The sequence below is a fragment of the Fundulus heteroclitus genome, chromosome 11 (assembly GCF_011125445.2).
Source record: "Fundulus heteroclitus isolate FHET01 chromosome 11, MU-UCD_Fhet_4.1, whole genome shotgun sequence".
In the NCBI taxonomy this organism is placed as follows: Eukaryota; Metazoa; Chordata; class Actinopteri; order Cyprinodontiformes; family Fundulidae; genus Fundulus; species Fundulus heteroclitus.
This window is the reverse complement of record NC_046371.1, coordinates 36,517,004-36,539,390: the sequence shown is the minus strand read 5'-3', so window position 1 is coordinate 36,539,390 and position 22,387 is coordinate 36,517,004. Positions and strand designations below refer to the sequence as shown.

General features: G+C 40.3%; 1 protein-coding gene across 2 annotated transcripts; it reads left to right on the top strand.

The window, feature by feature from the left end:
• The first annotated feature begins 310 nt into the window (after window positions 1-310).
• Window positions 311-19,958, top strand: hnrnpl (heterogeneous nuclear ribonucleoprotein L). Of its 2 annotated transcripts, XM_036143464.1 has the most exons (14): window positions 311-443; window positions 3,706-3,824; window positions 5,148-5,385; window positions 8,252-8,337; window positions 8,462-8,558; window positions 8,634-8,706; window positions 16,325-16,360; window positions 16,637-16,705; window positions 16,791-17,041; window positions 17,475-17,596; window positions 17,688-17,889; window positions 17,986-18,043; window positions 19,715-19,810; window positions 19,900-19,958. In XM_036143464.1, exons 1-14 carry the CDS (start codon window positions 360-362, stop codon window positions 19,956-19,958), a joined length of 1,590 nt encoding a protein of 529 aa, XP_035999357.1. In that variant the 5' UTR covers window positions 311-359. The 2 variants fall into 2 exon arrangements, with proteins under 2 accessions (XP_035999357.1, XP_035999358.1); XM_036143465.1 differs by lacking the exon at window positions 16,325-16,360.
• The last annotated feature ends 2,429 nt before the right edge of the window (window positions 19,959-22,387 follow it).

Here is a 22,387-nt window from a genome sequence, read left to right as displayed (position 1 = left end):
TGCCAGTGAATCTGAAGGGGACATCTGTGGAACCTGCTGGCTTCTGGGTCACTGATTGACAGAGAACGGTAGCCAATGGCAACGCGGCGTTGGATGCGGCGTGGGTCTGCTGCGTTCACAGATCACCGACTACCTTTTTAAACCTGCACCTTTCAGAAGTGTCATGATAACTTGAAATGCGGTTAAACTGAATACAAAAATTGTTTGGTACAGTTTGAAAACTACACAAAATAGATGACATAATAAAAATATTTTAAGGTTAATTGTTGTTGGAGAATAAAACCATTTTTTTAATGGAGCATCTATTTTCCCAACGCCACTGAAATGCAGCACCAGCCCGGTAAAGTGAACCGGACAACATGGCTGCTGCTGCATCCCGATACTACGGCGAAGGCGGCAGAGCGACAAAAAGACAGAAAACCGAAGAAGGCGGAATGACAACGGTGGGTTTTTGCTTTTGGTCTTGAAGCGAAAGCGTCAGTGTGTTGAACTATCTTAGTTGTGTTGTGCCGTAGAAAATAAATTATTGTTAAAAATGTATAGAACAGACGCTAGCTAAAACGAGGATGCTAGCAGGCGTTAGCCAAGCTAGCTACTTCAGTGGATGTCCCAAAACAAACGGGTCTGTTTGTTTGTCGCCCCAGCCTGATCTTCTTTATACGAGCTCAGCTGCTTTTGGCAAAATAATAGCAAGTATTATCTTATTAATCCTCGTTAGACAAATGACAAACGCCAGTGCTGCTTAAAAAAATATTAAAGCTTATGAGATGATAACATTTGTAGGAAAATTAGGACCTCTTACCAAGCTTCAGGGGGAAACGTTTTCCCGCAGAGATGGGAACATCTGCTCTATTCCAGATATGTAGTGAAATAACTTGTTGCTAACAAGTGTTAACATTAATAATAATGTTAAACTTTTAATTCAGCTTCATATCAAACGCAAAAGAAACCCAGTTTGTTGCGAAAGAATTTAACTTCTAAATGGAAAATATTGCATATTAAGCTATATTTTTATAAAATAAAATGCCCCCCCCCCCCCCTCAATTCCTTGGAAAGTCAATCCGAATTTAGAACGTTATTCCAAATTATACTTATACATTTTTAATGATAATACTGATCAAATCTTTCAATAATTGTCAACACATGCTGCCTTCCTGTTCTCTTGTTGCTGTTGTACTTTTAGATTTGTTTCATTTCTAGAAAGAACACAACTTTAGGGAAGCTCTCAAGAATAATTAGTCAAACTAAATGATTTAACCATAAAGAACAATAAAACAACTTGTAATGTCATGGGAACTCGGTCTGATGGGGCCATTGTTGTGCTGACCTGCCAGCACTTTGCCTGAAAGACAGTGATTAGGGCATAAATGACACCTGGGAGAGCAGCTGTGCTCATCAGCAGGTACAGTATGTGTGAGAGACACACTGCAAAGCGCAAACTGACTGCAGAGAAGCAGGGACCCTCTGACAAACACTGAAGGGGCAGCCGGTTAGAAAAGAAGTGTTATTTAAGATTCCTGCTGCTGTTGCAGTGCTTAATGTGTGATGGTTGCTGTGTGTGGGATCCTGCTTACATGGTTTGTGCACCTGGATTGTGAAGGTGGCTGCAGTGAGTTAAAACAAAGATGCATTTCACATTGTAAACAATAAGCCTGGGGATATGTGTGATGTGAGTTTATGTTGGCCATAGTGCAGTGTGATGGTGAATGGGCCAGTGGGATTTTAGGTTAGTTGGTACATAAAAGTACAAGTAACTATTATAAAGTTCTGCTAATGGACATGGGAATTAGATTGGTTTAATTGTTGTTTATGGTATTAAGGTTGTAAATGTTGGGCGTGTATTAATTGTAATATTCGTTTTTCTAACGTTTTTACCTGACTGGTGTTCAAGCACTGTTCACTGAGAAGAAAAGAATCAAATGAAATAAAGAATAGGGGAAAAGATTCAACCGTTCGGTCTGAGTAATTCCAGCTATACTGTTGTTGTCGTGGGTCCACCCCTTCAGGTGTGGGGTGCATTGGCCAAAGCACTTGTCAGCCATTGATGCTGAGTAGCAGCCATGCTGCCACATGGTCCCCCAGCAGCCTGCTCCACAGGTCTGCCTTCGCCTACAATCAAACAATTAAAAGTCTGGGGAACGAGACACACCAAGCCATCTCTGACTGACTTACTGTTTATGATTAACCAGATATCCATTGTAGAGAATATCTCTCACAGATGACATCGGCACTGTTACTGTGGCTGCAAGCCGGCTCAAAGCATAGATAAAGCCGTCCCCAGAAAAATAAGCCCACATTAAGATGAGAGGTGTGGTTGGAGTTCACCACTTAACCATAAATATCATGATATATTGAGCAGTTCACCTCGGTAACAATAAATGAACTATGACATCATCGTCTAATTTGCATATTTCTTCATACATTTGGGACCCAGGCAATTGGAGAGCTTTTTCCATGACAAAAAGTTATTAAAATAGTGATTAAATGAGTCTTAAACTAAAGATTATATTATATACATTTTATAAGATGATTTATGAATTTTAATATGTTGCCTGAATCCACACTACATAAACCAGACTGCACCAAAAAGCTTTTTTATTAGAGGCACACAAAGTGAACGAGGTGAATAAGTAATTGAAGCTGTGTGTGAATCAAATTCAGGGAATTATTTTAGTGCAACAGTTTCAGAGACAAAAAAGACTACTTTAGAAATCCATTAATCGGTTTTTATCCCCTCCCTTTTCTCAAAAAGAAGCGAAAGGAAATATTTTAAAAACCTGTTTTTATGTTAAGCATTTCATCTGGGATTTGATGTGAATTCAAAGTGCAACTAAATACAAGCTGTGAAACCTGCTTGTAAAGCAAGATGGCGGCACTACTGTTATAAACAATAAAAATATAACAAAATGTTTGTTGCTAGTGGTTTTATACAATGAACTAAGAACAGTAACTTCATTTCACTTGTGTAACTTCAAAGTTACTTAAAAAAAGTAAACAAGTAAATTAAAGTGCCTCGTATTACGGTAAAAAAAGTTTCCTCTTTACAATATTTAGACAATATATTTGCCCCAACATATATTCTGCATGCTATTCTCTTCATGAAAGCCGAATGAGTGTATTGGCAAAATAAAATCCAGATTTTCCAAAAATTAAGTCTTAAAACATTGTTAATTAATCGATTTATTGCCCAGTTTTGGCTTCATGTACCCAGCTTCATCACACAACGCTCCTGGCGCTTACACCACCCCCGAGGCCAAGTAGAAGATCTCCACAGCTTTCCTTTGCATACATCCTACAGGATTAAAGGGATGTCAAAATAAATAACCTTTTCTGAAATCCTCACAGAGCAGATTTGTCGTTTATTTTGGTCTGGTGGAATGCAAATGACATACCATAATTCTCTAAATAAAAGTTGTTTCACCCAGTGCTCCTTAATTAACATGCATTATCAATTTTCTTTTAATTGGTGAAATTTAACATTTTTATGCATAGTTTTTTCTCCATTTCATGTCTTCATAAACTCACTTAATGTAGTTTGTGTGGTTGGTATTTTGGGTCTGTCCCTTTTCCTTTCAGGTTTGCATGTAATTCTTAAAATAAAGCTTCAGACAAAGAGATTATTTGTTGTCTTGCACAGAATCCTGTTTCTTGTATTCAACAAATGTTCTTCGTCATCAGTATTATTTTCCTTTCTTTTTTTCCTAGGAAAGTTACGATGACCCCCATAAACCACTGCCGTCTCCTGTGGTGCACATTAGGGGATTGGTGGATGGTGTCATGGAGGCTGACCTGGTGGAGGCCCTACAGGAGTTTGGGACAATCAGGTAAAAGCTAACAAGGCTAAATAGTTAACTAGAGCCACAGAGGGTTTATTGCTTCCAGGCTTAGGAAACAGAAACTATATGTTGTAACAACTGGAAAGTGCTAGCCAACTGAGCCGTCAGCTGATTAATAAATAGTGAAGCCATAAACCAAACCAGCCTTTTAGCTCTGACAAAATTGCCAGCCGGCTGGTGGTTGTTACATTACTAACGCCTTACCTTTTTGCTAAAAAACACCGGTAAAAATGGTTAACCGTTGTTGGTGATGAAAGTACAATTCAGACCCACGTTGTCCTCAACGTTTAGAGGGTGTTTATTATTTTGCCAAAACCTTCAAGGAGTCTAGTAAAATGCAAAAGATGGGTTTACAGATTAGTTTTGGCCTGATAATGGAAGTTAAGGTTAGGTTTTCATATTGTAATTAATCAGATTTTTTTGCACTTAACCAGAAATAACCCTGTGGCTTCATTTTTGCTGTGGTGTTAAAAATGGTATCAAGTATTTTTTCTAGTAGAGTAATTTTAGTTTTGTGATAACTTACTGGGAAGACATATTTTATTTTAGTGATTTATATCAGCGCAGTTTAAAAAGACTAGTGGCAAATCATGGATTAACCTGATCTAGTTAAGCAGTAACACAGTACGGTATTAATTGACTGGATGTTAGCTTTTTAAATGTTAAATTAAACTAGAAATTTACTCAGTATAATCTGCTCTCATATAATCAGTAGTAGTTGATTCATTTTAGGACGGCACAATGTCAGAAAAATATTCTGTGGCTGAAAATATCTATTCCCCTCATTTTCCTCCCACTAGTCATTGTAGATATACATCAGGAGAGAGCATTAAGGGTAGTTATATTTTATTAGTAGGGTGGACTCTTCATCTGTATGTATTGTATGGTTACCACTTTTTTTTTTTTTTTTTATATCTTTCAAAATATTGCATACAAGCAGCCCCACACTGATATGGTGATGAGGATTGTGATTCAATAGCTCTAATTCATTTATTCCTGATTTAAGTCTTAAGCAAAAATAGTTAATACTTTAGAACTGAACTTCTTAAAGTAAAAACTCTTCAAAATGTATGAAACACGCAATAAAAATAGGATAGAGTAAAATAATGTTGAGTAAATGGAATAAATGTTGAGCTTGGTCAGGACAGTGTTTTATGTTGAAACATCCAGAGCCTTTAGATTTAAGACTGGCTTAACAAAGAAGGATGGAGACATTGTTCATCTGATGTTTGAAGCTCTAACACAGCAGCAAACATGTAGATGAAAGAATATTCCTGTAGAAATGTTAAGAGCCTTCTCATTTCCTTTCAGCTATGTTGTCATGATGCCCAAGAAGCGGCAGGCTCTGGTGGAGTACGAGGATATGAATGGCTCCTGCAACGCTGTCACGTATGCAGCTGAAAACCAGGTTTATATCGCAGGTCACCCTGCCTTCATCAACTACTCCACCAGTCAGAAGATCTCTCGGCCAGGAGACTCTGATGACACGAGGAGCGTCAACAACGTGCTGCTTCTCACCATCTTAAACCCCATCTATCCCATCACCACGGTAATTTGGCCGCAGATCACTATCATCCATCTGCTGGTGTGCGCCAAGCACTGTCGCCAGCTCCTCAGCAAGGAAAGTCGCTAGATGACATCATCACATAATTTGCATAGTTGTTCATGTACTTGTGATCCCGGCTGTTGGAAAGAGTATTTTTTGACCAGAGAAGAAATTGATTAAAACACTAAATATGTTTGGAGCTACAAAGGAACATTCTGAAAAAAATCATGAACTTGTATAAGTTGCCTGAATCCACACTGCCTACATCAAATTTGACCTAAAAGACGGTTATCATATTCACTCAGTCCCAAACACTGTCTCATGTTGTTCATGATTAAACAGGGATCGTAAAAATATATTTATTCTATTGGTCTACTGACTAAATGAGCTCTTCTATATAATTTTTATTGTGAAAAAGAAATCAGGATTCCTTGCAGTGCCATGTCAAGCGGCCATGTTTCAATGTTAAGCCACAGCTACAACTGGATGCTACACCATCGCTCTTGGTGAGAATTTAAGATTTCTGAGGTCAGATTTTTCCCTAAAACTGACCCGAAGCACATTTTCTGACATGAAGTTCGTTTTGATTTTTAAAATGTTCAACAATCGGAACTTTTCTGTTGATTCGTGTCGCGTTACGAGTTCTCCTGGTCCATTTATTTCAGCACCAAAATATTTTTTGTGCGTTACATATTTAGACAGTGAAATTAGGCTAGATTTCCATTGAGCAATGATGATTTTACTTCATCCTGGAGGGTGAGCTGTCCCCCACGCAGGGCAGCAGCTCCTCATACTGGGTCCTGACAGACGGACGTACCGCTGGAAGCAACTTATCCACACGGCTCCAAGTGGTGGTACACGCCGAACCGAGTGTGTCTCTGTAGGATCTGTTGGACCTAGTGATGGCGATGCTGTGGTCCAGCTTTCCACATTGCATACAGCACCGTGGCTCGCTCTCTGCTGCGGTGAGCTGAGCAGGCAGGAGGAACCAGCTAGCCTTTCTGATGACGCCGTGAAGTGAGCTAGGGGAAAATTGGCTGCTTTGTCGGCATGAAAGAGAGAGAGGAGAAATGTGGAGCAACCAACGGCTGACAACCAATGCAAAACATTCACCTTGTTCGCGTTCGGTGTGAACATACCTTTACTCCACATTGTTCTACTAAATGTTTAATCTGATGTCCAGGGATTGAAGAAAAAAACAACTGTGCTGGAAATGAAATGGCAAAACAGCTGCCTATGCCTGAGACCAGATTTGTCCATCCTCTGGTAATGTTTTACCCAAGACGTTAGTTCCAGATGGGAAATGAGGCGGGTAGAGCTCAAAAGATAACCATCAACAATCATATCCATCTCAATGATCAATGAAAACATCTTTGTCATTATTCTAGTAGGCAACCCCTTGTTAGAATGGCTGAGCAGCCTCGTTAATGGTTTACCTCTGGAACTAAGCTCCAGCTTTTCAAGATTGATCGTCTCTTTGCCATCTTGAATCAATCCAGATTCAAGATCTAAGTAAGGACTCGGGCTGGACCACTCAACATGCACCTGCCTTGATTCTCATATGAACTGTAGTGACATCCAATAATCTACAGGGTTCAATCTGACATTGGTCCACCGTTTACAGCTAGAACAGCTTCAACTCTTCTGGGAAGGCTGTCCACATCTGGGAATTTTTGACCATTCCTCCAGAAGTGCATTTCTGAGGTCAGACACTGATGTTGGACAAGAAGGCCTGGCTCTCAGTCTCCGCTCTAATTCATCCTGAAGGTGTTCCATCATGTTGAGGTCAGACAGCTGCAGCTGCTCGGCCATGGAAACCCATCCTGTGAACTGTTCCTGGGCCAATCTGAAGGCCACGCGGAGTCTGGAAGGCTGTAGTGATTGACTGGAGAAACTTGGTGACTCCTACCCACTCTGCCCATCAGGACAGTCGATTTATGAACTCTACCAGTTCCTGGCTGAGTTGGTCTCGTCCCTAATCCCTTCCACTTTATTATTATATCATGACTGCTGACAGGAATATTTAGTAGTGAGGAAATGTCATCACTGAACTTGTTGCTCAGATAGCATCCTATTCCAGAACCATGCTGGAATCCACTGAGCTCCTGAGCGTCACCTGTTCTTTCACAAATGTCTGTAGAATCAGTCTGTAGGCCTGGTGCTTGATTTTAGACACCCGAGGCCATGGAAGTGATGGAACAGCTGGTTTCCATTATTGGGATGGGTGAACGTCTACTTGGTGTATTACCTTCAGTCACAAGAAACATGTTGATCAAATGAAGAAAATCTGCCACAACGAGGCTTAAGTGTAAAGTTCCTCGCTTTGATATAGACGAATTATTATTAATTATTTTGGCTGTAATGGGTCATGTATATATCTCATTGAATTATGGGAATAAAAAGATTGTGTATTTGATCTTTTTCTCAAAGCTGCAGTAGATGTTCCATCTGTCATGTATTGGTCAAAATGAAATCTGCAGTACTTAATCTATTAATTGAATACCAACACATATTTACATGTCAACAGGGTTTCCCCCAGAAATTGGGTGTGGTTAGTGTAAGCATGAGGAGCGTTGCGTGACGCAGCCGGGTACTGTAGTGTCAGGGTAATAACGCAGTAATAGCGCCTGAGCTTAAGGAAGTTTTCTCCCAGACAGGAACTGCACTGAACCTTTTATGTTGCTCTCAAACATTGAAAATTTCATGTAAACAGACGACGCGTAGCCTGGCGGCGCTTATAAAACAGTGGGGAAACCCTGTGTCAGTGATTTCTTACCTTAATGTAATGTCTTTGTGTTGTTTACTATGCCATGATAGGAAGGCTGAGTTTTCTCATGAGAACTTGTTAAAAGTGTTTTCTGTCCTGCAGGATGTCCTCTACACTATTTGTAACAACTGTGGGCCGGTGCAGAGGATCGTCATCTTCAGAAAGAACGGCGTTCAGGCTATGGTTGAATATCCTTTCCAAGCAATCCCTTTTTTTATTTGGCAGCATTCTTTTTAAACCTCCACAGATGCATTACGTGCTATAGTTGGATCATTTTGAACCTGTAGTTGGACCTTAACGTAAAGGCGCCACATTTGATTCGGTGCAGAGTGCCCAGAGGGCTAAAGCCTCTTTAAACGGAGCAGACATCTATTCTGGCTGTTGCACTCTAAAAATTGAATATGCAAAGGTATGTATATGACACCCTAAGTGGTGCATAACCAGCTGCTAATTTCCATTGTTATAACGCCTTCCTCTGCAACAGCCTGCACGCCTTAATGTCTTCAAGAACGACCAGGATACATGGGACTACACCAACCCAAACTTAAGTGGCCAAGGTAATGTGAATATTCCCCAAGAACAATCCTCCTCCGTTATTTTATATCTTCCTCTTTTTCTCTCATGTCACCACATAGGCTAGCTGGGGTTCTTTGCCTCGCGGGGGTATTGCCTTTGTCCACAAAGGAATGGCTCACTGAGCAATTCAAGTCCGTGCTCAAAGGCAGTGTTCCTGCGACGCTGTCAGTACTTCTGTATTTCCTCACTACACAGCAAGTGCAAAGTAAGGGCATGAGGAGCTGCCATGAGGGCAGTCTGTTTTCCAGGCCCATGCATGTGAAGGTACGGAGCACCCTGTATACAACCAGAGGGAGACACGTAGGGATTTCACATAGGCTCACAGTCCCTGTAGAGCATGTCACAGCTGCACTATCTCACATCCGGGCCTACTTTAACCCAGGTAACACCATGCAGTGTCACACATGATGGCTTTCTTTCAAGCATAGTGGAGATTTTATAAAACGTGATCACAACAAAACTAATTTACCTTGTGAGACGACTGGACAGAGCTATTGCTAAGTTGCACTTTAGAGGAGATCTGAGAGTTTGCCACTCATCCAGATTTACTTTTACCACTGAATGTAAATCAGACTGCTAATATTGGTTCAATATGCTGTTGAAAATAAGAAATAACTGAAACCGTATTGGTTACATTTACCAGACCAGGGATCTGAGACCAGACATTCAGCCCCAAACAGTTTCACTAAATTAGTCAAACTCATGGAGGAAGAAGCCTGTTTGTAGAAGGTGGATATTAGCTTTTGGTGATTTTTTTTTTTTGCAAAAATGTCCTTTTTTTTAATAACATATGTTGCCATTTTTTTTAGAACTTTGACAAAAGCAATTTTTAAGTGTTTTGCTGCAATTTCTTTAAAATACAGACCTTTATAGGCTAAAAGTTGCTAAAATAATCAAGCTAGATGGTTCATTCTAGCGCCGTTCTTGGTTCTTACAGCATGATTATTAATGCGTAATTTAATCCTGTATAGTCACCTGAACAAATGGATATTTGCCTTTTTTAACTTGGCTTCTTAAAGGCAAAAAGATGTAAACACAGATGATTCTGTTTCCATCTTTGACTGAAATAGGCTCATTCAGGAGTTTCTTGTTGTGTCCTGTTTTTGTGCTGCCTAATGACCCAGAGGTACTCCTTGTGTCCTTACGCTCTGACCCCATACAAGCTTCCATGAATCTGTAAGCAGACACAGCGGCCTTCACAGCTCCGACATATCAGCAGCAGCAGCTACAGCTCATGTAAATACGCTCTATGGCACACATGGGACACAGTGGGGCATCAAATACTGGAACACAACCTCAACTCAGTGCTTCCTTATTCCAACTTCATCAACATCCACATCTCCACCAGCTGACATGGAAGTCATGGCATTTTTTGGTGGTGGACAGTAGCCACATGTTGAGTTTAGAGCTGCAGGAATACTCCAAGGTCCCCAAACAAACACCTCGCATACCCACCTCAGGCCGACGCTGATAGATTGATAAGCACCTTCGGCAGCACATTTCATCTACAGAGCCCTGAGGAGTCGACACTCTGACACAACACATTGATGGGGGCAGGAGTCACACTCGTGGATTTTTTTTTTTTTTTTTTTTGGCCAAAACACAAGCACAGGAAGCAACAGAGGATTTCAGACACACTCAGTCCGGCCAGGGAACAGATGGCTACACATACGGGGGCAGTTTAAAAAAAAAAAGAGGCTTTTCTCTCTAATGACATTACACCTCGTCTCTACCTTCCTGTGCTGAACACATGACAGCACATCAAGCCGAGTATCCATGGCGACATACAGCTGAGCCGCCACGACAGCACATCTTCATGCAGATATTCCAGATGACTTATTATCAAGTACTACATGTTTCACTTTGCAAGAGGTGACAGCTTTCAAACCAAATAAAGCATCATGCAAGTACATGAGAAGAAATAACCACAGGGGGGCCCATGAAGACACAACATCAGACATCTGTCAAGCATACAAGCACTGAGGCAAACAGATTCCAGATCCTTTTCCAAAGCTTTCCACAGTTATGGACCCTGGTGTTCTGTTTTCCCCTGTACCTTATTCCCTTTTTTCCTTCCTCTCTGTGCTGTTCTTGTGTTGTTTCTGCGTTTACAATTTCCCTTTTTTTTCCTTTTTTTTGCACTGGCCCATAGTGATGCCTCTAACGCCTCCCATGTGATGCAGGTTTGGCTCAGTGTGTCTGTGGACTGACAACCTACTCTGAAATGGTGCATTTGCCCTGCTTTGTGATCAGAGCACGGTAAGATGGAAACGGGCCTCTAATAGCAGCTTTGAATACTCAGCAGCACCGATTGTAAAGTCAACACTGGACCTGTGGATGCACTTTTTGGTCTGGAGGAAGGATGCAAGGAAGGAAAGAAGAAACAAAAGACTGAGGAGGAAGATTGAGTTGAGGCTGGAGTCAGAGGTTGGAGGGTAGCATCCTTGCTGAAGACTGCCCCCTACCTGCCCACTGTGTCCTATGCTCCCTATGTGGTGCTGTAAGTACTTAATGAATGACTGATCTGATGTTTACTGTCCAATGTTTCTGATGCAATACATGAATTCTGCTTCTGGCTTTAGTTTTACATTCTGTGATCTCTGATATGTGTCAGATTTGTCCATCTGGTATTTATTATGGCTCTCCTTTGATAAAACAACTGATAGATTTATCTCTGACAGATGAACTATTTTGTTTTACCTTGGGACCTACCAGCAGATAATTAGCTGCTTTGTAGTTACTGCCGTGATTATTGATTTAAAGGCGTGATGTTACAGATAAAGCAGAACTTTGTTTGCTGTTGGTTTGCACTGCCACTAAGATGTTTACACCTTATGTCATTTCTTAAAGGTTTTGCTAACTCAAGTCGTATCCATATGGAAAAATTCATTTATTTCTGGCATTTAATTCAAAAGTAATAATCAAAAGATTCATTACCTACATAGGGATTTATTTCAAGTGTTTAATTCTGTCTGTTGTGGCTTACAGCTAATGTAAATCTCCAAAAAATGTGAATACTACTCACTACAATAAAATATTATAGAGAAAGGTTAGATTTCTCATACAGAAAGGTGGTGATGGTGCCAAGTTGGTAGTTGTCCAGCCTCCACAGGTGAAGCCAAGCCACAGGCAGCATGAGGTCTTTGATAAACAAGATGGCTGCTGAGCGTGCTCTGTCCAAGCATATTCTAGTAACATTTAGTGGAAGGAGAAAGTGTGGTAGTAAAAGGTGCACAAGCAACAAGGATTGTGAAACAAAGCCCGTTAAAGGGCTTTTGGGAATTTGGGGAGGTGTGGACTGCAGCTGTAGTCTTAGTTTAAGAGCCACACACAGATTTATCTAAGACATGGGCTACAATCTGTGTCACAGGAGACAGCAGCAGAAGCACCTAACCTGTGCTAAAGAGAAAAAGGAACTAGATTATTGCTCAGTGGTCAAAAGTCCATAAGTTTATGTTTCATCTCATTTGGAAATAAAGGTCCCAGAGTCTGGAGGAAGGGTGTAGAGGCACAGAATCCATGTTGGGTGAAGTCCAGTGAGAAGATTCCAGTGATAATTTGGGGTTATCTGGTTCTGACGTCCACAGTCACTGCAGCTATCTAGCAGGAGATGTAGCAGACGAGCTTTAATGTTAGATGCTCATTTTCCAGCAGGGTTTGGCACCTGCCCACACAGCTAAATGTACCAATACCTGCCATGACCGGGTATCCCTGTGACTGATCGACCTGACCGCAGCCACACAGAATCTGTGGAGCATAGAAAAGTGAAGCACAACGGTAATCATACAAACGGTGCGCCAGATTATAAGGCTTTCCATCAGTTTTTGGGAAAATTTAAGGATTTTAAGTGCACCTTATAGTCGGAAATATACAGTAGGTCTATCTTGCTGAGAAATGCCTTTTTTAATAGCTTAGATTCAACAAGGTCTCTGGAACAGTTCTGAGATTTTGGTCATGTTGACATTAGAGTGGTATGTAATGGTGGTTATTTGAGCTCCTGCTGCCTTTCCATCATCTTTTTGGACCATTCTCTGTAAACTGTAAAGAGGGATGGTTGTGATTTAGTCTGGCAACAACAACCTTTCACTCAAATCCCCTTTCTTACCAATTCTGCTCCCCACTTTCAACTTCAAGTCTTCTTCGCCACATCTCAGGCCCTAAATGCGTTAAGCTGCAGCAATGTGATTGGCTGATCAGCTTTTTGTGTTGCCGACCAATTTAACAGGTCTATGGGTGAGGTTAAGGTTTATTTCAAACTTGATAAAAGGCTCATCTTCACTAATTACATTTCTCTCTCCCTAATTAAAAAAAAAAAAGACTAGAAGTATAAAGCTGTATATTTCTGCACTATTACAAACTCTATCAACTACTACAGAATTATTTAAACTATTTACAGTTTCAAAACAATATCTAGTTTAGCTGCTGCAAAACAAGTGAATGGAACAAGGATACTAGTAATACAGTGGCCAGTGAGTGAATATTTCTCTGGAAGTGTAATGAATCTTCACTCTTTGAATCTAATTACCAAAATAAATAAACTCTTTAATGATACTGTACTTTTTTAGATGCATCTGTATTCATTCCAAATTAAATGGAATAAAATAGCTTTGCTGTTATTATGACACATAATCACATCATAGATGAATCTCCTGTTATGCATCACTGCACAAACAATAGTAAAACAAGCTGAAAGAGAATAAAATAATACAAGTAGTGTCAGAAATCAGGGGACCATTTTAAAATGATGTAAAATACAGTGCTTGTGATGAACGGGAGATTGCTTTCAGCAATTTCTACATGTCTGTTGGTGTGACTTTACCTGCTGGTAACCAGTCATTTGAACTTGACCATGATGTGTTTGCCCCTACTTTGGTCCTACATTATGTCGTCGTCATAATCAAGGTAAAAAGTCAGTTCTAAGACATAACAATCTGGACCTTATTAAAATGTCTAGAACACACCAAGATATCATTACCAGCTCTAAATTCCTAATAGGGAACAAGTACACTTTTACTGCTTTTACAGAAAATAAAGGGAAGCAGCAAGCTTGGCCTTTTAATGCCTACATGGGTTGGTTAACACAAAGACATCAGTTGATCTGGAGAAGCGACTGTCGGTCAGAGAGGGGTTTTGAGGCCATTTTTTTTTTTTTTTACAAGGTTTGAAGTCCATCAAGGATGAAAGGTTTTCATCTGCTCCTCACTGGGTCTTGCAAATTGTCGTTGATCCATGACAAAATAGTTCAAGTCTTATGGTGGCCCAGTCAAAGTCCATGCTTAAACCCAACTGAGATGCTTTGGCGGGATCTTGAGAAGTTTTGATGAACAAATGTCGACAACCTCAATTCATTGATGCAACATTCCTCTGGTCCTGCTGCAAACGTTCTAGAATCCATTTTCTCCAGGCTGTGTCTGGTGTTTCTACACACTGCCGCTATATTTTGGGTTAGCTTAGAGTTCACAACATTCAAGATGGTGCATGTTATACGTCGGAGGCTGTATATCTATGCTTTTCAGTTTTGATGATGAGCTACTATTTTTTTTTTTTTTATCATTGGCCAAATAAGCTTTCATATCAAATTGTTTTACAACAAAAAAAAAAAATTCAAATCACTTCTATAGAACTGGGAATCAAAAAAAACATGCTTAACCATAAAATATGCTATTCCACTTATAGTTTCTATTCCCTTACATCTAAAAATGGAGAGAATGTCATTGAAAGTTTAAGTTATAGTTCTGATAGTTTTACCAGCATTGGGGTTTATTTATAGAATGCATTTTTCTCTTAGTGGTCCTTATATCAGTTTTCCAGCTCTCAGATCTGGCTCCTGACAAACACCGTGAGCCCTGATTGAGATCTCAAATACTAGCATAGTTTAGTTATCCAGTCAAAACAAACTTAGAGCACAGTTCTGATGAGATTCTTTAATCTGCCAAACTGTAGGATGTGACCCTATAAAACAGGCTATAGCTGATGCACTCTAAAGCAGAGCTGGGACGACTGGGTCATTTTATTGCAAATCACCAGTAAGTTTGAGGTCCAAAGTCATGAGCTGAGACAAAGTCTTAGACTTTCCATTTCAAGCCTCCAACTAGTCATTTGACCAAATTTATTTAATTGCAGAATAATGATCAATAATTTAAATTTATTTTTATTTTTTTTAAATGAGTGTTAGTCTGCTCACACAACTAGCAAGAAGAACTTAAGTTCAAAACCTCTGAGCTGATGGTGCTTTTTACCGTTAATATTAATGGGAACAAACAAAACAGCCAGTAATTGGAGAAAAAATGAGCAAACACGTTTTTTCCTCCGTTTGACCAATTGGAACAGCCCTTTCCAATATTACCCGAGTACATCAGGTCATTGAAATAGCTAACTGAATTATTTATGAAACTGTTTAAAATGCAACTACTGTATTATGTTGATCATGCTGCTGCTGCTGCCAGCTTAGATGCTCCTGTCTGTTTAGGTTAAGGTCCAAAGCTCTGAGATCTGTCGTGTACACAGAGAAATGAGCAGACGGCTCTCTTTGGCATTAAGACAGCAGTTCTCAATGCTGCACTGTCAGAACACATAAAAACATTAGCAGAGGGCATCCTGTCTGAATGAGGCAAACACTGGCAGCTGTAGTGATATGAGGGTAGCACTGCTAACCATCTGATTTAAAAGCCAATCTGTAATCGGTTTACATCCAAATCAGAACCTGTGACTTTCCAGGCTTCATGACTAAATTAAAAAACAAAACTCTCAAACTTAGCAGTTAAGCTAACATTAAACATACATTAGTCACTTTATTAGCTTTGACTCATTTGTCAGTTTGAATGAGGTTAGAAGTTGTTGACTACTGACGTTTCTAGCCCACGTTTTACTCTGTAATTCAGTTATTTTGGATCACTTTGTGATTATATATATTTAGTTTTTCCCTGTTAGATCTAGGAATTACTAGTTGTTATACTTTATAGTGGCAACAAATAAAGGCAACGTTAATTGATACAGGAAATGTTTAAGTGATGCTTTGTAAAATACACAAGAACCTCTTGAAACAAATTTATTTCATTTAAACAGACCATTAAACTGTAACAGGCCTGGTTTTGCCCCATTACAACAAACTTTTCAGGCCAAAGGAGTCAAGTCCAAATTAAGTTACGAGTCATTGTTGTCAAAGAGCAGGTCGGGTTCCAAGTCTTCTGGGTTTTTATCTCAAGTCCGGTCTGAAGTGATCAAACTTGTGACTCAAGTCTACACATCTGCTGTAAAGCATCTTTAAAGATGCTTTTATCACTGTGGATATTAGGTTTTATTTTTGTTTACCAATGTTAACCCGTCTAAATGTCAGGGTTTAATGCTTCCTACTCAGACTGTAATGCTTTTTGTTTGCTTTCTCATGTTTTACTTCTGTCTAATCCTGGTTGTAAAAGCTGTTCTTGTAGTTTCTAATAAAATGGCAGCAGCTGTTTGCGGCACTGAGCCCTAAGATCTCTTTCTGATCTTTTGCATTCACACGTCTGCGTTGCTTTAAATGATTTAGTAGTTTTAGTGTTACCAATTTAATTTTTTTTTCTTTATTTGGATTTGACATGTGTATGTGTACTTGTACAGATGCAGATGGTGAAGGCAATTGGAACATATCACAAGGTGTGTTTGCTTATATTGGGATGACTGATTACGGACTCGGTTTGATAAGGCTACAGCCACTTATACATAAAAATCTCCATTATGTTGAGAATAAATGCGCAGATGAAGCCTGCCGGCCTTTTCCACTCGGCATTAGAGAGTGCAGGTTCCTGTGTTGCATGCACTTCACAAAGTTGTCTCATAGCATGCGATAGGCCATGTGAAACACGTGCTGCACGCAGCACATGAGCTGTTTGATGGAATTTTTCTCTTTCTTTTCTTTCTTACCCTTTTCAGATCCCAATGCCAATCCCAACAAGCGGCAGAGGCAGCCTGCTCTTCTAGGAGACCACCCACCTGATTATGGTACACGCCACACTGAGAGATTGCTATGAAGTGTGGAACAAAAATTGTTAAAAGCTCACCGTCGCCTCTTCTGCTTGTTCTACAGGAGGTCCACAAGGAGGTTATCACAGCTATAACGATGACACGTACGGCCCCCCTCCCCCCCATCGTATGGGGATGGGCATGGGGGGCCGGGGGCGTGGCAGCCCGCGATACGGTGCGGGACACGGTCCGCCGCCACCCGAGTACGGCCCCCATGCTGACTCCCCAGTTCTCATGGTGTACGGCCTGGAGCCCTTAAAGATCAATGCTGACAGAGTTTTTAACATCTTTTGTCTGTATGGCAACATAGAGAGGGTGAGTGAAGTTCTGCTTTAATCCCGTACAGGCCTGAGCCACGAGCGATTCTGAGATTACACCTTTTGCTTTACATCTTCATCAGACATAAAAAACAGAACATGACATGGCATTCAGTTACGAGAAAGGCAAGGTGTTCTTCCTGTACTGCAAAATGGAATATGTTTTCAAATGTATTTTTAAGTATAATAAGGCTGCTAAATATATTTGTATTTAGGTAAAACAAATGGTTTGAAAGCCGTAGTGGTTTTGAGTCCATATCTGTTTAAAAGCTTGCTTTACCAGCTGGCCCTGGGCTTGGCCCTCTTCCTTAGATTACTAGTATTGGTCGGCTTTTAGACGAGTTTACTGGCTACCATCAGTTATTTTCTGGTCCTTTAAATATGGACTTTAAAAGTTTTGTAACTAGTTGTTTTTCTTCCCCCATGTTCAGGTAAAGTTCATGAAAAGTAAACCTGGAGCAGCGATGGTAGAGATGGGGGACTGTTACTCTGTGGACAGGGCCATCAGTCATCTCAACAACACCTTCCTGTTTGGACAGAAACTTAATGTTTGGTAAGAGCGGCTGACCGCACACATTTCTGCTCTGAAGCATAGATTCTTTCAAAGATGTGGAAGTTGAGCAAAGATGCCTCTCTCCCTGCAGCGTGTCCAAGCAGCAGGCCATCGTACCAGGACAGAGCTATCAGTTAGAGGACAACACCAGCAGCTTTAAAGACTTCCACGGCTCCCGCAACAACCGCTTCGCCTCCCCGGAGCAGGCGGCTAAAAACCGGATCCAGCATCCCAGCAACGTACTGCACTTCTTTAACGCCCAGCCGGAAATCACAGAGGAGACCTTCTTCCAAGTAAGGGAGACCTCCAGAGCGCTCTCTGCTGGATAAAACAAGTCAAACATCATTGCTGCAAATTCTGCAGTGACTCAATCTGCTCTCTGTTTCCAGATCTGCGAGGAACTAGGAATTAAGAGTCCTACAAGTATTAAACTTTTTACTGGAAAGAGTGAGTATTGTTACCTTCTGGTTATATTTCAGTATTCAATCAGTTCCAGATAGTGGTGTCTGCTCTCTAGGCAAGGCAAATGTATTTGTATAGCACATTTCAGTACAGAGACGATGCAAATGGCTGCAGTGTTTTTTTTGTCTGGGTTCTTTGGAATGTGGTTGCAAGTATTTAGAAAGATTATTATTATTTTTTTGCTTTTAAACATCAGCGGTGATGGCTGCTGGCCAATTTGCCCCTTTGCACTTTCATACAAAAGTTTTTGTTCTATAGTCCCAACCTATATTACCCATTCTCTGCTATAACGAAGGCTGACTAATATGTCTACAATAGCCAACTGGGCCAGATGGGGATTAAAGCCAAAATGAATGGAAATGGTGTCAGTTTGCACACAATACAAATTAAATAATCATAGGGGAGATTTCAGGAATAAAACAACCATTAAGATCCACAACTCAGGAAAATACTTTAGTTCTCCAAGGTTTAAATAAATTGGTTCAAATGGTTTTAGGTTCCTGAGAGTAGCGAATCTCAGGAATCTCTGTCTGAGACGGACGGAGAAGCGGCACCCAGAAGCTCCAGCCTGTCTGGAATCGGCCTGTTTTCAGGATTAAAACCCGTAACAAAACGAAGAAAAAAAACGAATCTTAGTTTCTGCAAGTTCTGAATTTTTGCTTCCTTCTGCTGCGGTAGAGATGACTCCCGCTAATCCAGCAAGATAACACTGACTGTTTATTCAGAGCAAGGAAGCAGCAAGACATCCAGAATCCAACATCTGGCTTTTCTCAGGGGCATTTTAGGGCAGCTTGATCTGCCTTTGAAACTGCATTTCCTCTTGTGTAGAGAGAGGGAGCTGATGGTGCTGGACTAGAAATGTGACATGATTCTAGGAAAATAAACAGACCCAAAGTAAGGACCTTATGTGCTGTATCTCTGGCAGTTGAGGTTCCGAAAAATTCCTTAAAGGAATTTTGCTTTGTTCTCCTTTTTTTTCTCCAAATTTTTCTTCAAAGTCAAGTCAGCTAGCTAGAACGCTCAACGATTCATAAATTAGCCTTAAAATAGGGTCATGATTTTTATAGGATTTGATAACAAATTAGTTCTGATAGCATCTTCTTAGTTAAATATATTTTATCATCTCTTTCCTTTAATACATCCAATAACTTGGCAAGTAGATGAAGATTTCTTCCATTAAATTATTGATGGACTCAAGACTGATCAGTTTAATTATTGAAAAGGATATTTTTGTTACATAAAGATTATTTTACCAGCCTTAATTACTGTTATAATGGGTACAGACTGGGGTAGCGACTGGTGATGGGGTGAACTGAGCCGCAGCTCGCAGTGAAATGCTTTCTGACTGGCTGGAGTTTATAGTTTATAGTTTTCACGGCGTCGTTCCTGTTCTAGCAGCCTCTCACTTGTTGAGCCGGCCTCTCAGGCCAACTTACAATATCATTAATGGCCTAGAAAAACTGTGGTTCCTTGTTTGAGCCTTTTATATTTTCTACACAAACAAAAAGAGGGTAGAGCTCAGAGCTTAGAGTTGAATTTGTCCTTAAAGGGATTTGAAATAATATTCAAACCCAGTCGGCTTTTGAAATTATTGGATTTCAAATCATGGGCGTGTTTAACCCCAGCTTCAATTTATTATCTCATTTTCTACTACAGGTGAGCGAAGTTCATCTGGCCTGCTGGAGTGGGAATCCATCAACGACGCTATGGAAGCGCTAGCTATGATGAACCATTACCAGATGAAAAACCCGAGTAAGTTGTTTTATGGCGATGTACCGTTCCAACATGCTCATTTTGCCTCTGCTCTACAGAGCGTTAACGTTTTCCCTTCTGTCTCCTAGGTGGGCCTTATCCTTACACACTCAAGCTGTGTTTCTCAACTACACACCCTTCCAACTAGTACACTTTGCTTCATTTGTATTGGTTTCCTCACATAGTTAGTACACTTATTGTTATGTTCTGTTGGAGCACTGTTGACTAAAACTAGGATCTATGTGCTTTATGAAAAACATCTAAAACTGTTTCCTGTTTCTACTCATTTTTACGTTAACAGTTTTTCCACAGTACTAAAATTGAATCCCCCACCTTGTATGTGGTTTTTAAATAAAGTGATGTTACTGTAATATAATGATTAAGTGTGTCCAATCATTAAATATTCAGATTTCTTTAGATTTCTCCCAGACAAACAGCCAACCATTGCTCAGTGCAGTGGAGAAGAATGAATTGGTATCAGAGTTGGTCAATAAGCCGTGCTTAGGCATGAATTAGGTAGCGGACCTCAATGGAACGCTACATTTATTTCACACGTTCACTTTATAAATTAAAGTTTCTGTACTTGCAGTAACTGGTGTAAGCTGCGTGTCTGACTCAATGAGCCACCTGCAGTTTCTGCTGTGTTTTAGTGTTTCACAGTTCCAGCAGCATCACAAAGCTACTCTGAGGTTTCACATACCCAACGTGTCTAAAGTTTTCTGTAAAAAAGAAGAAAAAAAGACTGCATCAGTTCCAGTGACCTTTTCAATTGCATTTCTGCCTCATAGCGTCACTTGGAATATACTGTGCTCTTAACCCTGTCCTGGTGTTTGCAATTAACCAAAATGAACAGTTCACGACACATTTACAAAGGACATCCCAAGAAAACCCATCAAACAGCCACATATGGTTGTGGATGTCAGATTTTAGCAAACAGAAATGATGCCCTGAAGGTTATCCATTGTTTCTTTGTAATTAGCTTTTAATTAACGCTGCTGGATTTGTGTTCATATGTGGAAATGCCTAACACGTAGTTTACGTTTTTACTTGTAAAATATTTCAGATGGGACAAATAAACCACTTTAATAGTACCTACCTCTACCTCAGTAAAAAAAAATAAATAATAAAGTTTCTCTGGGCTCTGTGGCTTAACTGGTAGAGCAGGTGTGCTAAGGTTGTCGTCCTGGGTTCCATTCCTGGTCTCTGGCCATGCTGCATGTCATCCCCTCCTCTCTTCACCCTCTTTCCTGTCAAATTACTTTTCAAATAAAGGCCATAAATAAATAAAAAATATGGCTGTGGAGTTCTGAAATTAGCTTAAGTATGTTCTGCAGCGTGCTGATTGGCTGGAAATAGCTCCACCTGGAGAACTGTCAGGTTAAATGATTCTTCTGTGCATCTATAGAAAATAGAATGTCATGAAAAATAGATTTACAATCAAAACAGACGAAAACACTCCTACATTCACACCCAGTGGGATGCACTTGTTTGACAATTCTGATTATGGCTTACAGCTAATGAAAACTCAAAATGCAGTTTCCCAGAAACTTAATATCACACCCAGTTGAAAAGGATTTTATTACAGACCTATCATGGGTTACACATTAATGGCAACAACTGTTTACTTAACAGATGTACAGCAGGCAGCAATTCACCCTGTATATAGTGAGGGTGAGCCAAAAAAGTTCCCTGGTTCAGGGAGAGCTGTATCTGAGTATATTACTCAAATAAATTAGTGAAAAGTTGAGTGGAAGGAAAAATCACAGTCAACAGGGATGAGTGCACTCTGATGATTGCTGTCAAGCCATAACTTTCAGTGTGTGCTGCAGCCGTTCTCAGCCAAGAGTTCATTGGCTGGTATGAAATTCAACTGAACTTCCAGGTAAAAAAGTCAATCTGACTCAGTTGCAGAGGTTTATGAATGTTGAGATCTTCAGTTGATCAGAAAATCTGATTATTTGAGAGCAATTAAAAGGATTTTTATTACAGAGATGTGGGTCTATTAATAAGTGTGTCCATGTACTGAGGAGTATATGCATTCAATACTTGGTTGAACCTCCTGTTGCACGATACCTATGTGGACAGGTGGAAAATTAAATCCACATCTCCATAAAGCTCATCAGCAGAAGGAAGCTGGAAGTGCTCCAGAATTTCCTGGTAGATGGCTGTGGACCCCAGAAAACCCAGTGGACCAGAACCAGCAGACTGTGTGGAAACTTCTCATTGGACTTTAAACAACGTGCATTCTGAGCTTCTCCACTCGTCCTCCAGACTCTGGGAGCTTGATTTCTAAATGAAATGCAAAATTGACTTTAATGGGAGTTTTCCTCTCCACTGTCGCTTCAGGCATGCTCAGTATGAGGGATTGCTGCAAAGTCATCGACGACTGGACAGACAACTGTGGCTCTACGCTCTTTCATGAGGAGTGAATGCTGCTTAGAGAGACTTGATGCAACCTGCTGGGTTTCCTTTTTGACCAGTCTGTATGATTTGATTGAGTTTGACTTTGCAAACTTGCCTTGAGATGACGTGTTTTGAATTTGCACTATATACATTGAATTGAAGCTAGCATGCATC